The 15,019-nt window shown below is 53.0% G+C and overlaps 2 protein-coding genes across 2 annotated transcripts in view; both read left to right on the top strand.

The window, feature by feature from the left end:
- IPO9 (importin 9) overlaps positions 1-4,260 on the top strand; it is a 56,615-nt gene extending 52,355 nt beyond the window's left edge. The window contains exon 24 of the mRNA XM_025920985.2: positions 285-4,260. Coding sequence (XP_025776770.1) covers positions 285-395 — 111 coding nt within the window. The 3' untranslated portion in view covers positions 396-4,260. The remainder of the gene's footprint in view (positions 1-284) is intronic.
- Positions 4,261-11,114: 6,854 nt separating this feature from the next.
- On the top strand, positions 11,115-14,464 carry SHISA4 (shisa family member 4). The gene is made up of 5 exons (XM_025921196.2): positions 11,115-11,344; positions 11,635-11,803; positions 12,610-12,743; positions 13,574-13,738; positions 13,963-14,464. Exons 1-5 carry the CDS (start codon positions 11,272-11,274, stop codon positions 14,007-14,009), a joined length of 588 nt encoding a protein of 195 aa, XP_025776981.1. The 5' UTR covers positions 11,115-11,271; the 3' UTR covers positions 14,010-14,464.
- The last annotated feature ends 555 nt before the right edge of the window (positions 14,465-15,019 follow it).

Raw genomic sequence — 15,019 nt, 5'->3', positions numbered from 1 at the left:
AGTATTTTATACCTACCAGTGTTGCAGTCCAGCTTCTTAAAACCCAGCTATGTTGTGAAGGTCCTCGGGTGGAAATATGAGATCTATTGGGAAAATTTTGTTTCTCTATGGACTTTAGTCTCTGGGTTGAGCCTGAACTAGATCCAGGAATGTAGAAAGCCATCCCTCAGGGTGCTGGCAGTTGTCTGACAGCCAGTGCTTCCTATACCGCCGATAGTTCTCGCCCCTTACAGATGGTAAGCCTGAGAACCTGCAGTAAGGCCACTCTTTTTTCTTCTCTGCAGGCCTATCTCACGGACTTCCTCTGCCAGTTCGCTCAGCAGCCCTGCTACGTCATGTTCTCAGGCCACCTTAATGACAACGAGAGGCGGGTTCTGCAGACCATTGGCATCTAAGAAAGGGAGACTTTCCAACTCTGCTCCTCCTGGCCCAGCCACAAACCATTTTGCAGCCCTTAACTGGCCTTGAGATGTACTTTCTTTTCAACCTAGAGTGGCCTCCTGACTCTTGGCCCTTGGCCTTTGCAGAGTGACACTGACAATTCAGACCAAGGTCACCAGTGCTGTCACTTAGGAATACTGGAACAAAGGACATTTCTCAAAGTCCCCCTGAAGATACTCCATCTCTAGAACCTTTTTCTCCCCGACCGTGCCCCCACCTCTGTTCCTAGAGTCCTCTGCCGGCCACTCCAGAAACATAGTGCCCAGAAGGATTACGTGTTCATGGATTATTTTGCCCCACCTCAGGAGCACAGGGAGTCATGACCATGTACATTCTAAAACAGACCTGTTTACTTTCATAGGACATCTGCTATGTTCAGATAGGAATACCCTTGAGAGATGATAATGCTTTCTGCTCTCTACCACAGATGTTCTGGGTTTTCCATAGGAATGAGAGGCAGCAGCTACATTCTGACCCCTCTCCAGTGACCTCTCCTTGTCTCCCTCCTACAACACTAAGGCTCCCCTGTCACAGGAAGTCCTCTTGTTTTTGCCTCATTGCATGACACAGTCCCTCCCCCCGAGCTATTCCTATGTATACACGCACACACAACATCAGCCAGAGAGATGGCAATTTGTTTTTCCTTTTTTTAGAAAAAAAAAAAAAAAATGGGAAAAACATTTTTTTTAAAGTCCACCTGACCCAACTGTATTTAATATTCCTCCCCAACACATCACCACACACTCTGATATTCAAAGGTTACCCCCTCTCCCTCAGGAATCCTCTAAAGTGGTTAAGTTGTAGCCCTCAAATTTGCAATGTGTATTTTTCTAGGAGAGTAAAGTAATCTTTACAAATGAATTCAGTCCACATGGTATAAGGTGTCCCGGCACCTCTGCCTTCTGTTCCTTTTAGAAGGAAAATAAAAATAAGGGGGAAAAGATTAGGCGGAGCCATGCAGACACCTGAGTGTGTTCTAGCTAACCTAGCCCAAGATGATTCTTAGAGAACTGGTATCATCCAGTCAAATATTTTTAAGGGAGGTCCCTTAATTGGGAAATGCAGTCATTGTGGGTTCAAAAAGTGAATGATAACCAGTGAAGGGGAGGAAGGTAAAGCCCAGCATTCCCTTTTTTTTATAATGCCGACACCTACTGCCCCAGTTTCAGCCACTACAGAAGGTTTCTTTAGACTGATGATCAAGTCTCTGTTCTCAAGGAAAGGTCCCCACTTGGGGCATTTACTGTACAGGACTGTAATTGGAAGCCTAAGGATTTTGTAGCCAATAGTGATTTCACACCACTAGGTGTCCCTGGTGTACAACTCCCACATCTGACTGAGTCGGGAAAAGTGTCTGTTAACGTCACTGTCTTTGAAAAGTCTGAGGGCCTGTGCACAGCCTGGTCTGCCAGCCAGGTTCTGAGACTAATAACTGCCCCTGTGATTTCTCTCCCTTGAGTTGGGGAAGTTGCTCATATTGGGGAAATGATGGAAGTCTGGCTAATTGGTGCTCAGGAAAACCATTCTGAGCCTTAGAAACTCACCCCGTGGTTATTGATCTCAAGGCAGTGCCAGTTAGTTTCAGTGCTGAAGGTTCCACAGGGCCAAATCAACCCCTGATTGTGGCACAAAAGAATGGTCTCATGCCAGTGGCATTGGACTGCTGAGTTTGGGAAGGCTTGGGGCTTTCACACATAGACTGAGAAAGATATAGACCCCTCCTGGGCCCACTAATGACAAAAAGAGCCTATCTCGTGCCAAAAATGGTCTCTTGACAAGGGTCCTCTCTTCCTGCTCTCTCGCTAGTTTTAGGGGAGGACTGGAAAACTTGAGTTCTGAAGGGAAAGGGTCGTAGGATCACCTGAGGGGCCACCCCCAACCAACAGACATACTGTTGTCAGTTAAGAGCAGAGGGTCTTGGACCCTTTGGTGTGCAGGCACTTCCTGCTCCCACAGCATTTCAACTATCCCATTTAACCTTTATAGCAGGTACACAGTAGATAATATTCCCATTCTGTCAGTGAGGAAAAGAGTTCAGAAACTACATCCAGGGTCTGCGAGAAGAAAAAATCTGCTTGAGTCCAGGAGTATTGACAAAAAGTTGAACTCTAGCTCCTTTTGGTCTCCTGTGTTTTTGGCCAAAGAACCGGCTTCAGTCTGAAAAGGTCAGGGCCAACTGGTTAGAAAGAATTGAAGTTCAAGATAAGATAAACAAGGGAATAATAAGAGTGCTGAGCTGCTCTCAAATTCTCCAGGTCTCCTGACCCTGGTGAGTAACCGCTAGGACACCAAGGGCTTTCCCAAGACTGTGTTGAGCTCTTAGTGGAAAGAACTGAAAGGAAAATGGAAGAAATACCAGAAGACAGAAGGTGAAAGTCCAAGAACTGAAGGAAACTGGTTTTCACAAGTGCCCATCGGAAGGGTGATATTGATCAGGGACTATTAGATGAGTCAAGCCAATAAATAGGAATGTTGTAATTAGTGCTTAATATAGGGCTTAATAGATATTAGTTGTGAATTCAGAACAAGTGATGCAAAACTAGCCCCATAGTCTGATTTTGTTAACAGATTAGATAAAATCTGGACATGGTAAAATCAAAGCATTAGGGAGATAGACCAGTTGGTAACTGGCCACCAACTCTCAGACTGCAAATTGGCGTGTTGTGGAATGGCTTGTGCTGTGCCCCAGGGCTCTGTCCTTGGCCCCTCCTTTGATATTAATGACAGATGAGGGAGTTTTTTTATGCCTTACCCATTCCAAAAGAGGATCTGAGGCCCAAAAGAAACCCTACTAGATAGGAGAGAGATGCTGATCAGATTTTTAGATAACAGGAAACCCCTGGGAAGGATGACAATTTAGGATTCAAACAAATATGTCCATAACCTGTAAAAAATGGGCAGAATTGAAAGGTAAGGTTGTTTCAAAACTCAGATTAATGAGTATGAAGAAAGTTGAGGATTACAGAGTACCGTACTCTTGTTAACAATTCTGCGTGCCAGTAACAAGTGTTTATTATGTTGAACTGTTGGCGTGTCTTCACTAAACTCTAGTGTAGTTCTGGCTGGGTTAGTAGACACACATTGTGTAAGATCATTTCAGTCTTCTGTGCCTGTCAGCAATCCTAGAGTGCTCTGTTCCATTATGGTGCTCCAGCAGGAGGCTCCCTGACAGAAGGCGAGCCCATCTGCAAGACAAAAACCAAGAACTGGGGGACCTAAGCTGTGTCAAGGGGGAAGAAACTTGAAGGAGCTGAGAAGACTCAGGGAAAACAGGACACTGCTTTGGAAAATGAAAGGGTTGTCCAGTGAAAGATCTACTTCTCACCCCAGCCTGGCAGACCTATGGCCAATGAGTAGATCATAAACTCAAAGCCAAATTCTGGCTACTATTATGTTTGTTCTGTTCAGTAAATATTAAATTTCTATTACATGCAAGGCCAATGGTAGATGCCGGAGAGGCTTGGCCCCTTCCCTCAAGAAGCTAGTCTAGTAGGGGGTCAGAAATAGCCCAACGAATGTGGGGAGTACCATGAGAGGAAGAAATACTGGGGTCAATCCCCAATACCCAAAAAAAGGGGATGGTTAATGGTAAGTGGGAGAAGTCAGAGTTGCATGGAGAGGTGACCCTTGACCTGCAAGGTGGCTAACAACTGCTGAGATTTCAGGACCACTCACTAAATGCCAGTGACTGTTCCAAAGTGTTGGATTATCTCGTGTAGACCATCTAATAACTTTACAAAGTGCATCATTTTGTTTATCCCATCTACAGACTGATGAAACCAAGGCACAGAGATATTAAATGCTACCTGCCGAAAGTCACATAGCAAAGTGTGTGATTCTGATCCAAGTGGATTGCACTTTTTGCCAGTACTCTGTCTTGCCTCCCCTATGCGTTTGCCAAGCAGACGAGGGTGGGGTAGGACACTCTAGAGAAAAGATCATTAAGAAGAGACCCATCATGGAATAGGATTGCATTTTCACAGTTTATATGCAGGTTAAAAGATTGGAATTTATAGTTCACAGGACTCTTGGCCAGAAATAAGCAGGAAGGAAAAGTGAGAGCCAGATGGTGGAGGATCCTATAGGCCTTCCTCCTCTTCAGGGAATGGGAGACCACTCAAGAATTTTAGGCAGAGAAGTTACACAATCAGGTTTGCATTTTGCTTATTTTTATTTCTATTTTTTATTTTTTTTATGTTTCTTTTTGAGAGAGCGCAAGTGAGCTGGGGAGGGGCAGAGAGAGAGGGAGACAGAATCTGAGGCAGGCTCCAGGCTCTGAGCTGTCAGCACAGAACTCAATGTGGGGCTTCAACTTGTGAACCTTGAGCTCATGACCTGAGCCTAAGTTGGACGCTCAACCTACTGAGCCACCCAGGTGCCTCCAGGTTTGCATTTTAGAAAGCATACTGATGTCTGTCCGGACAGAACTAAAAGGGGAGGCTGGAGGCAAAGTGCAGGTGAGAGAACCAAGAGCCTGGACTCGGCGGTAGCCAGAGAGGGGGTTGGAGTGGAAGAGGTCAGACTGAAAAGTTGACAAGGGTGGGTCTAGAGGGCCTGACGGTGGAGAGGGAAAGGTCTTCCCAAAAATGACAGCTGGCTGGGGCTTAGACTAGACCTTCACCACACTTTGTCAGGACTTGGGTAGCAAAGCAGCGAAAAGTAATTGCTAATAAAATTCCACCATTTGTAAATATTTACCTTTCTCTGATGGATTAGTACAAGTTCAACCTTAGCCTTCTAACAAGGACCCTCACATTGTTTGTTTTGTTTTGGGAGGGGCTTGTTTTGAATAGGTGAAAATAGGGTGGCATTAACCATTCTCCTAAAATTGCCAATTACACTGGGTCTGTTAGACTTATATGGTACACGTGATTTTGTAGCAGATGTGCTGGCCTGACCTGACTAGAAGGCCTAGGAAGTCCCTTCAAGTCTTGAGTTATTCTCATGTGGCATGATTACATAGCTAGAAGGTAAGGAGGGAGCTGGGGTGACATCCCCTGCGATCCGTGGTTCCCATATTTGTAAAATGGAGAACTAATACCCACCTCAGAGTTGTAGTTAGAATTCAAGATGTCTTAATTGAAGCACTTCAGATGGAAGAGAGTGCCTCTTTCCTCCGTGTCTCCCCCGCCCTCCGGTAGCTGGGAGCTATGTTTGGCTCAGTCTCCCTGACTCACTGGATTAGAATGACTCAATTCAGTTCCACAGATGCTGCTGCTAAATTAGGGTCTCAGTGAGCCTTTGGGAGGACAGCTCCGCGTGAAGTGCTGCAGCACCGCCATCCTGCCCAGGAACAGGATCGAAACCGGTGCTGGCTGCAGCCCTGCCTTCCACCTGCTGCGGACTTTTTCTGTAATATCTACATGACCAATGTATTGGTTTGCTTTCACTAGATTTCCCGACGCTCCCCCCCCACCACGTATTCTAAGAACATAGCCAAATTCTTTACATTTTCTTGCCTTAGTTGCTTTTGCAGAGTGGGAAGCAGAGCTGCTTGAGGATCGCCATGCTTCTGGATCCTAGGGTAAAAGCTTGAGTGAACTGAGATAAGGCCCAGGGCCGTGGAGGAAGAAGGAAAGGAGAGAGAGAAAAGGAGAGGGGTGCCAGAAAACGAGAAGGAACAGAAGTCCGTGGGGCCTGAGTGGTGAGGACCTTTACCTGATCCTGGCATAGCACTTGGGGACAGAAGAACTTCCTAAGGGAAAGGCTGCCTGGAATCCCTGGGGAGGCTGCATACTGGGCACCAGGGCTCCCTGGAACAGTTCCTGGGCCTGCGGCACATAGGCCAGGACTGTTGCACTCGCAGGCCCCTGGCTGGCAGAAGACAAGGCCTGCAGGGTCCACCCCCAGTACTTTGCCTTGTGGGAGATCCCAGGACCTTTTCGTGATCCTGGTGGGGGGAGCAAACCATAATGACGACAGATAATTCCCCCACCAGCTGTGAGGATAGAGACTCCATCTGATCTAACTGGATTAAAAGAATAAATGTGGCACTTCTTTTGCACCAGGTTTTGGGATTACAAATTCACACCTGATCTCACGTCCCTCACTGGCTTGGCTCTCTTGCCTCGTTCCTGACTCACAGAGGTTCACCAGCAAGAACACAGAAATATATGTGGAGGCAAGAGGGTTGGGTTCCTGCCCAAGCTCTGCTAGTGAACTATATCATGTGACCCTAAATAAACTCTTTTCCCATTGAACAGGGAGAGAGAGAGAGAATGGGCCAGAGTGCCTCTGCCAGCTGACTTGGGGATTCTACTGGGTTTGACTGAACCATAGTCCATTTACAAATGAGGAAACCAAGCCCAAAGGAGTTAAGTGGTTTCTCCAAATTTGGAGAGCCAGGAAGTGGCAAGGCAGGACTCATGCTCTGGTTAGGGGTTCAGAGCGTGAATTCTGGAGCCAGACTGCTTGGGTTTGAATCCTGGCTCTGCCATCTACCAGATGGGTGACTTTGGGCAAATTACTTAAATTATCTGTGCCTCCGCTTTCTCATCCACATAATAGGTATAATATTAGTTATCTGCTTCATGAAGTCATTTTGAGGATTAAAGTCAACATAATAGTGCTGCCTCATAGTAAGTAGTAATTTCTGCCATCAGTCTAATTCCAAGCCTAAAGCAACTCTCAATATCCAAACTTGACCTTGCAGAGGCTGTCACACCAAAAGGCCCTGTATCTCTGTCTGTCCAAAAGTTCCCACCTGTGCAGATGATGAACAGGGCTAGGCTGAAAACGGAGACCCCAGGGTGGAAAGGACCAGCTGGAGGGCTGCGGCCCCTGTCCCCAAACCCTTCCCAGGAGACTGAGCGAAGATAAACAAAAGAGCTGTAAACAGAAACTTCTTCCTTCCTTACCCTCAGATCCTCAGATCCCAAAATAACACTTGTCTGCCCCCACCCTGCCCAGCTGGCAGAGGTGCAGTCTGAGTAAGGTGCCATTTAAAGATAACCTGGCCCTCCCCGTCTGCCCCACTGGCTGGGCTGGGCTCCTGAGGCTGGGCACCGGCTGCCTGGGACTACTAATGCTCCCACAGCCCCCCAGGGCAGGCTGCTCATGGATACCACCCAAGCCAGCCCAGCTAACCACTCCTTTCCGAAGGCCCAGGGCTGTGGAAGTTCTGCCCAGGCTGACCTGGGCCTCTGCAAAGAAGCAGAAGCCTGGCGTTCTGGGGAAGGTAATCCTGCAAAGGCGTTGCTAAAACCCCTCTAGGGAAGAGTGTTCCTTCCTACCAGCAGCTGGGCCAGCAGCGAGGCTGATCCCCACCATCCTTCACCCACTCCCAGACCCCTCCCACCAAGAGGACAAAGTCACAGTCTTTCATTTGCAGTGAGAAAGATTAAAGCTGGACACCAGGGAAGACCTTATGTTGCAGGAGAGATGTTTGTTTATTTGGGGACAGCAGGAGCCAGGAGATCTGGTTCCTTTAGTCCCCAGCTAAGCCATGAGACCTTGGCCAAGTTTCTGGCTCTCTCCTGGGCCTTGCTCCCCCGCCCTCCCCCAGCTCTGGGTTGCAAGGAAGAATCAGTGTGTCTTCAACACCCTGGAGGAGGGTGTAAAGAGATTAAATCAGAATGAGGAAAGGGCTCAGGGTCCTTGGGTAGAAGGAAACGTGTAATTACCTATCTGCCGGAGGTGACTATGCCAGAAGATAGCTGGGAGGAGAAAGACTGGAGAAAGCACAGCCTCTTGAGGAAAGCACTAGACCAGCCAGAGGCAAGTAGAGGAGAGGAAGGGAGCTCCCCTTATCTCACAAAGGCTCAAAATCCCCCTGGGTCAGAGAGCTGGGTGTGGCAGGAACCTCTGGAACGGAGGCTCCAGGACTCTGGTCCTGGGAAGGCAGGAAGGCCTTGGGAGCCCGGGCCTACTCACTCAGCTATGATTTGAAGAAGAGCAAGAAGGGGGTTGGGCGGAGCCCTGGGCTGGTCATTCAGCCCAGCAGTGAGATGACTCAGCAGCACACGGGTACCACAGTCCCAGGCGAAGCCCAAACTGGGTCACAGGCATGGTCTAGTCCCTCCTCTCTACCCAGCTTCCACCGCCCTTCCCCACTCTAAATATCCCGCTATCTTCCCACACAGACTCCTGCGAGGGATAAGGGCTGGATATCATGGTTTCCCCAAGTACGCACGCTCTGTATGCCAAGCATAGCAGCGAGCATTTTAGACATGTTACAGGAGAGGCAGGCGGTGGGGTGGAAGGGCCTGGACTTTGAAGTCACACAAGCCAACCTTCAAATCCCAGCTGTGTAAGCTGGGAAAATTCACCTCCAGCCTCTGTACAATGGGAAACTCATTTGCAGTGTTAGCTGCTAGTATTATTATTATCATATTCCAGGCACCCTGGGGAAAGCCTGCTACTGGAAAAGTCCATATTTTGTCTCATTGCACATTAATTACTGTCTGCCTCTCCTATTCCAGGAAAGTGCCTCTGCCCCTCACTGGGGCCTGGGAGAGTGGCTTGGTGAGGGGAACAGGCTCCCGTGTGCCCTGAGTAGAGGAGGTACAATGAAGCCCCTTCAAGGCCTGGAGATTTGGACAATCCCCTTCTCAGGGCCCCCAGTCCCTCCCTAGCGCTCCCACCCAGCCTCTTCCCACTCCCTCCCAGTTCCATGGTCTCTGGCAGGACTCAGGTCCTCATGGCAACACAGCTAGCCTCAGCCCTCCGTCTCCAGGCTCTCCCAACTGCTGCCAGTTCTCCCCCCACCCCCGCCCCTGCCCACAGACCCTCCCCCACCCTCTGTCCCAGTCTAACGCTCCTGCGCTCCTGCCGTGTGGACTGACAAGTTTTCCTAGCATTTTCCAGTTAGAAAATCACTGACGGTGTTGTGAGAGTTAGGTGTCGTGGCCAGCTGGAAGCATCAACCAGGTTGAGACTCGAGGAGGACTAGTTGGAGGAATAAAGGAGAAAAGCAGGAAAGTAGCCAGAAAAGGATGAATTTGGGGAAATGTGGTTTTGCTTTGCTTGGTTTTGTTTCGTTTTGTTTTACACGGAGAGACTTGAGATTTTTTTTTTTTTTTTTTTTTTTTTTTGCTCTGGGGAAAGAAGCTGATAAGAAAGGAGAAACTAAGGATGCAGAAGAGAAGAGATAATGCTGGGAGAGGGATCAGATGGGGTCTAGAGTACACATGGAAGGGTTACCCTTGGACAGGAAGAGAGACAACCCTTCCTCTGAGAGTCAGTCAACCAACAATGATCACCTAGGGCCCGGACTGGGTGACAGCAGTGAACACGATGGTCACGTGGTCCAGCACTCCTGGAGCTCGTGCACTAGGAAAGAAGACATGGATGGGAATGGAGACACTGTCTAGGGGGTGGCGAAATGAGAGACATCTCCTTTTGTCCCTCTGCCCCTGGGTTTATGACTGTGTCCTGCATGGGTGCATATATTCGCTTACTCCCCTCCCACACCCCACCCCTGCAGGCTACCAGCAATTTGCTGGGGCAGGAGCCCATGGTCTCCTTACTCCACCTCTTGGGTTGGGTGTGCCAGTACCCACAGGGGCCCGGGGCAGAGCAGCTCCGCTTCTGGCAGCCCTCCCCTAACTTGTTTAGATTCTGCTGGGCCATCCATTCTCTCTCTCACCTCCGAACACCCTCTGCTATTGGAGAGGAGGATCCACCTGGATTTAGAAGACTTGGGTTCTGACGTTGCCTCAGCCTTATACCGGCAGGCAAGTCCTTCAACTCCCATGAGTCCTAGTTTCTCAATCTGTAAAATGGGATCGATGATAACACCTGTCAACTTTGTCGAGCTCGCAGAAACTGTGGAGAGCCTCAAATGAGGTTAACTGTCAAAGTGCTTTGTAAAGAACTGTCCCATGGCCAGGGGTTGAGGTAGGCTTTTGATTTTCCCCCTGAAGTGATAGGCAGTTCCTGGTCAGTGTAACCCAGGTAGCAGGGGGCACAGTCACTGACACTCAATATAAATTTGTAAGGGGATTGATTGGCTCCCCTCCCCCCAAAACACTGTCCCCACGGTAATTAACTCTTGTTCTCCCTATGCTCTCCTAGCCAATGCAGTGTTTGTGCAGGATTCACTGTGAAGGGTGTCTAGCTGGATGGGCTCCAGGTGGCCCCAGCGGCCTGTCATCCCGACTGATGAGGCCATGGGCTGGCGCATGCCAGCGCTGTCCACTCAGAGGGGGAAGGGTCCGTCTCAGGGAGCCAGTGCAGCTGGCAGAGTCCAGGTCTGTGGGCACCGCAGGGACAAAGCGGCTCTGAGCTGCCTCTCAATGGGTGCCTGTGTTCTGGGAATGGGGGCGGGGTGCTCTCAGCCTCTTTTCCCTCTTCTCCCGCCCCCCCTTCCCCGCAGGACGTCCTGGGCTGGACACTGGGCAGAGGAGGTCCTGCCCCTCTAGGGTTGGCCCATGTGCCTGGGTACTCGGAGATGGCACCAGGATCGGGGCTTCTGGGGTCCGGGATACTGATTGGGCCCAGGCGAGGGGCGGGCCCAGGGCACGGAGAGGCCTCCCTGGCCGCAGTGTCCAGCGGCCCGCTGTGGCCACGGTGGCTCTGGCGGGAGGAGCCACCTTGGAGCCGGGGGCGGGGCGCAGGGCAGTACCGGGCTGGGTGAGGGGCGCCCCGCTCCTGTGCCCGGGCCGGGTGGGCGTCGCCGGTGGGTGGCCCCCTGGGCCGGGCGCGGAGCGTGGGGGGGGCGGTGGGGGGGGCAGGGTTACCGCGGCCCGGGCCTTAGTCCCGCCCTCGCAGGAGGCGGGAGAGGAAACCGAGCCTGGCGGCGGGTTGGGCCCCGCAGCAGCTCCCGCCGGCCGGCTTCGTCCTGCGCTCCCTGCTGCCGGCGGCCGGGCCCGGCCGCGCCCAACCCCCGCCATGCGGCCCCCGGGGCTCTGCGGGGCCGCGCCGCTGGCCGCGGCCGCCCTCCTGGTGCTGGGGGCGCCCCTGGGTAAGGGGGTGCGCGGCGGGGTGGGCGCGGGGCTCCCTGGGTGCTGCCGGTGCTCAGGGAGCGGGAGGAGACACGGCCGGGAGGCTGGGCCACGGGCCGCTGACCCGGAGCGCGGGGTCAGCTCCGTCGAGAGGCCGCCGGGGCTCAGGGGCGGAGCGCCTCAGGGTGGCGACCAGGGGCAGCCCCCGCGTCCCGGGAGCCGGCGGGCTGGGAGCCTCGGGGAGCGGGGTAAGGGCGGACGGAAAGCTGGCCTGGTGGCCATGTCCCCCCTACCCCCGACCTGCCCGCAGCGCTGGCCGGCGAGGACTGCCTGTGGTACCTGGACCGGAATGGCTCCTGGCATCCAGGCTTTAACTGCGAGTTCACCTTCTGCTGCGGGACCTGCTACCATCGGTACTGCTGCAGAGACCTGACCTTGCTCATCACCGAGAGGCAGCAGAAGCACTGCCTGGCCTTCAGGTGGGCTCGCGTCCCCTCCATCCTCCTCTCAGGAGGCCCGCCTGGGCCTCCCCTGCTCCCCCCCGACCGCCTCCTGTCCCTCTCCATGTCCACCTCCACAGCCTCAGCCCAAGCCCAGGACTCGGCTTGGGGACAAAGCTGGATGTTAGTGCTGGGGCCTGGGAGGTCCAGGAAAGGCGCATTAGCAACCCTCTCGGGCTTGGTGGAGAGTGTGTGCAGGGTCAAAACCCAGACCGGGGTGCGGCTTTGTGGAAGAAGCCCTAGCAAGAAGGCAGGAGTCTTGGGTTTGATTCCCAGGTCCAGTTCTCAGGCGTGTGCTCTTGGGGAAGACTCATCCTCTCATGGGTCATTATTTCCTCTTCATAAAATGAGGGGGTTGCCAAAATTAGTGGTTTTCAAACTTCTTTTTGAAGGGGACTGCTAATATACAAAAGGCGTAAGGAGACTGTGATGGGGGGGGGCGTTAAAAAAAAAAGGGCTCTAGATTATTTCTAAGGTGCCTTTCAATGCTAACATGTTCCAAGCCTAACCAATTGAGTTGTAGATGCAGGAGTGAGGAAGTGGGGTGCACACTACAACTCCCGGCATGCCTCACACTAGCCAGCCAGGCAGCATGGCCTTCTGGGAAATGGAGGTCCCCTAAGATCTCCTCCACAGGGACTGGGCAGAGCCCCTCAAGGAACCCCAAATCTCAGCTTGCTGTGGCCCCCTGCTGGCCAGGAGTTGGAGCACAGTTTTATGGCACCATAATGAGGACTCCCTCCTATGAGTGTTGGAAGGTGAGGGGACCTGTTCTTTGTCTAAAGTCCCAAGACCATAGCAGGCATCGCCTCCGCTGTGATCCTCTTTGTGGCTGTGGTTGCCACCACCATCTGCTGCTTCCTCTGTTCCTGCTGCTACCTGTACCGCCGGCGCCAGCATCTGCAGAGCCCATTTGAAGGTATGTGCAGGGTTGGGCGCGACGAACCTGGGATAGGCCAAGCTGAGCTGAACCCCACGACGGGCCCCGGAGAGTTCAAGGATGTGTGAATTGCACAGTAGGGTGTGCTTCTGCAGACACATACCGGCCAGCATGTAACCCCGGAAATAACATTCCTGGGCCGTGTATGCGAACATCGGACTGCGTGTACACGTACCTGCATGCGTGTGAATGTTGAGATGTGCACGGCATGCCGTCTGCCGGCAGTGGTGTGTGTGCAGTGGGCACCTGCATGCACATGACTCTCGGAAAGCGCAGGAGGTGGGGTCTATGGTGGTGAGCACTAACTGGGTGTGCTCCAGTGTACAATGGAATGTGTGCCTGAGTGCCGGCACATGACTGCGGATCCGCCCAAACCCGATGGACACGGGACGCGTGACCCTGCATGGGGGAATCAGTGTGGGGGGGAGGGGCTGGGGGAGGGACCCCTCCCCCCTTTGGTGGCAGCTCTGCTAGATTACAAGATACCAGCCCCGGGAGCTGCCCCCCTCCTTGCCTAAGTGGGACATTCCCCAGGCTGTGTTCTCTGGCTTGTGAGGCCTCTGAACCTGCCGAGGGGTGCAGACCTGCTAAACACACACTGACCCGCTGGGACCACGTGCATGGCTCCCTGTTCAACTCTGCCAAGCAAGGTCTGGGAGGCAAAGGCAGCAGGTAGCCAGCCCAGCCCGGAACCTGCCAGCACAGAGAGCAGGGGCCCAGTGGTGCCTACCTCGGTTTCTTGGGCAGGAGAAGGAGGCTTCCTCCCATGCAGGTGGAGCTCTGAATGCTGATCCTTGTCCCCCACCTAGGCCAGGAGATTCCAATGACAGGCATCCCAGTGCAGCCAGTGTACCCATACCCCCAGGACCCCAAAGCTGGCCCTGCACCCCCACAGCCTGGCTACATGTACCCTCCTAGCGGTCCTCCCCAGTATCCACTCTACCCGGCTGGGCCCCCTATCTACAACCCTGCAGGTAAGTGAGCAGTCTGGAGCCACTTGCTCCTGCCTGCCCCCTGTCCCTGTGCTGGGACCTCCCCTGCCCCTGTCTCCCCCTGAGTCCCTCTTCCAGACTTCTACCTCAGCTGGAAACATCCAGGCTACCTCTTCTGCATGGATCCTTCATGCCTCTGGGATTGGGGGTCACTTCACATCCTCCTGTGCCACCCCTGACCCTCACCCTGTCTCCTTGGCTTTCAGCTCCTCCCCCCTATATGCCACCACAGCCCTCCTACCCAGGAGCCTGAGGAACCAGCTGTGTCTCTGCTGCCCCTTCAGTGATGCCCCTCTCCTGTATCTGCATCTGGCCCTGGGGGCGGGCAGGGGTCCTCTATTCACCAGGCCCCAGAAAAAGCCAAACCCTGGGTCCTACTGGTGATGGAGCCCCAGGGAAGTAGACCAGGAGCTGAGCTGGAACTTGGCCATGAACGAGGGGTGGGTGGGGAGGGCTTAGAATCAGGGGACTCTTTTTACCTGGGGCAAGAGAAGGACATGAAAGCCTGGGTCAAAGCCCCTGCTTTCTCAGAGTCCTTGTACTCTCAAGATCCCAGCCAGGAAGGCTGGGACCCGTCCTGTTTGCTCACTGTGGGCTGGGGCAGGGTGGGGAGTGGGCTCCATCAGCAGTGGGCAGAAGCCCTGCCCCTGGCTGCCCCACTGGCCCGGACTCCAACATGCTGGATTAAAGCTGTAAAGCTGTAACTCATGTCGGTTGCCTCATTGGGTCCCTGCACACCTTCTAGGAGCTCTGCCTTCAGCTGGGCCCTGAGTGCTGCCGGTACCACATCCTTCGAGCAGGAAGGGCAGGTGCCAGGGCTGGAGCCCAGCACCACCCTTACCCCCCTTGCACAAGCAGAACCACCCCAGGCTAAGGGCTCCTTGAGCTGGTTCCCAAGCCAGTGAGATGGATCTTGCCACAACGGGCAAGAGGGTGCCCATTTGCATTACAGAGATTCCCCACTAGGGGTCAGGAGCCTGTGACATAGGGCACTGCAGATTGTACAAAGGCAGCTCCCCCTTTTCCAGCACACTTAGCTTCACACGTGGGTCCTGCCACTGGCTGACCTTGGGTGTGTCTCTGAAGGTCTCCAAGTCCCAGTTTTCTCAGTGATACGATGGGGATAATGCCTCAGGGCTGTCATGAGGGTAAAATATGTACATGAAACTGTGACCTCTGTCCTTCCTCATCAGAGAGGTTCTAGCACTAGAAGCCAAGTGGAGAGGCTGGGCCACCCAAGAGGCTGGTGCAAGGTGCTTCTGT

The sequence above is a fragment of the Puma concolor genome, chromosome E4 (genome assembly GCF_028749965.1).
Source record: "Puma concolor isolate L17-30 chromosome E4, mPumCon1.1.hap2, whole genome shotgun sequence".
NCBI lineage: Eukaryota > Metazoa > Chordata > Mammalia > Carnivora > Felidae > Puma > Puma concolor.
The sequence above is the reverse complement of the archived record's forward strand: the minus strand, read 5'-3'. Positions and strand labels throughout refer to the sequence as shown.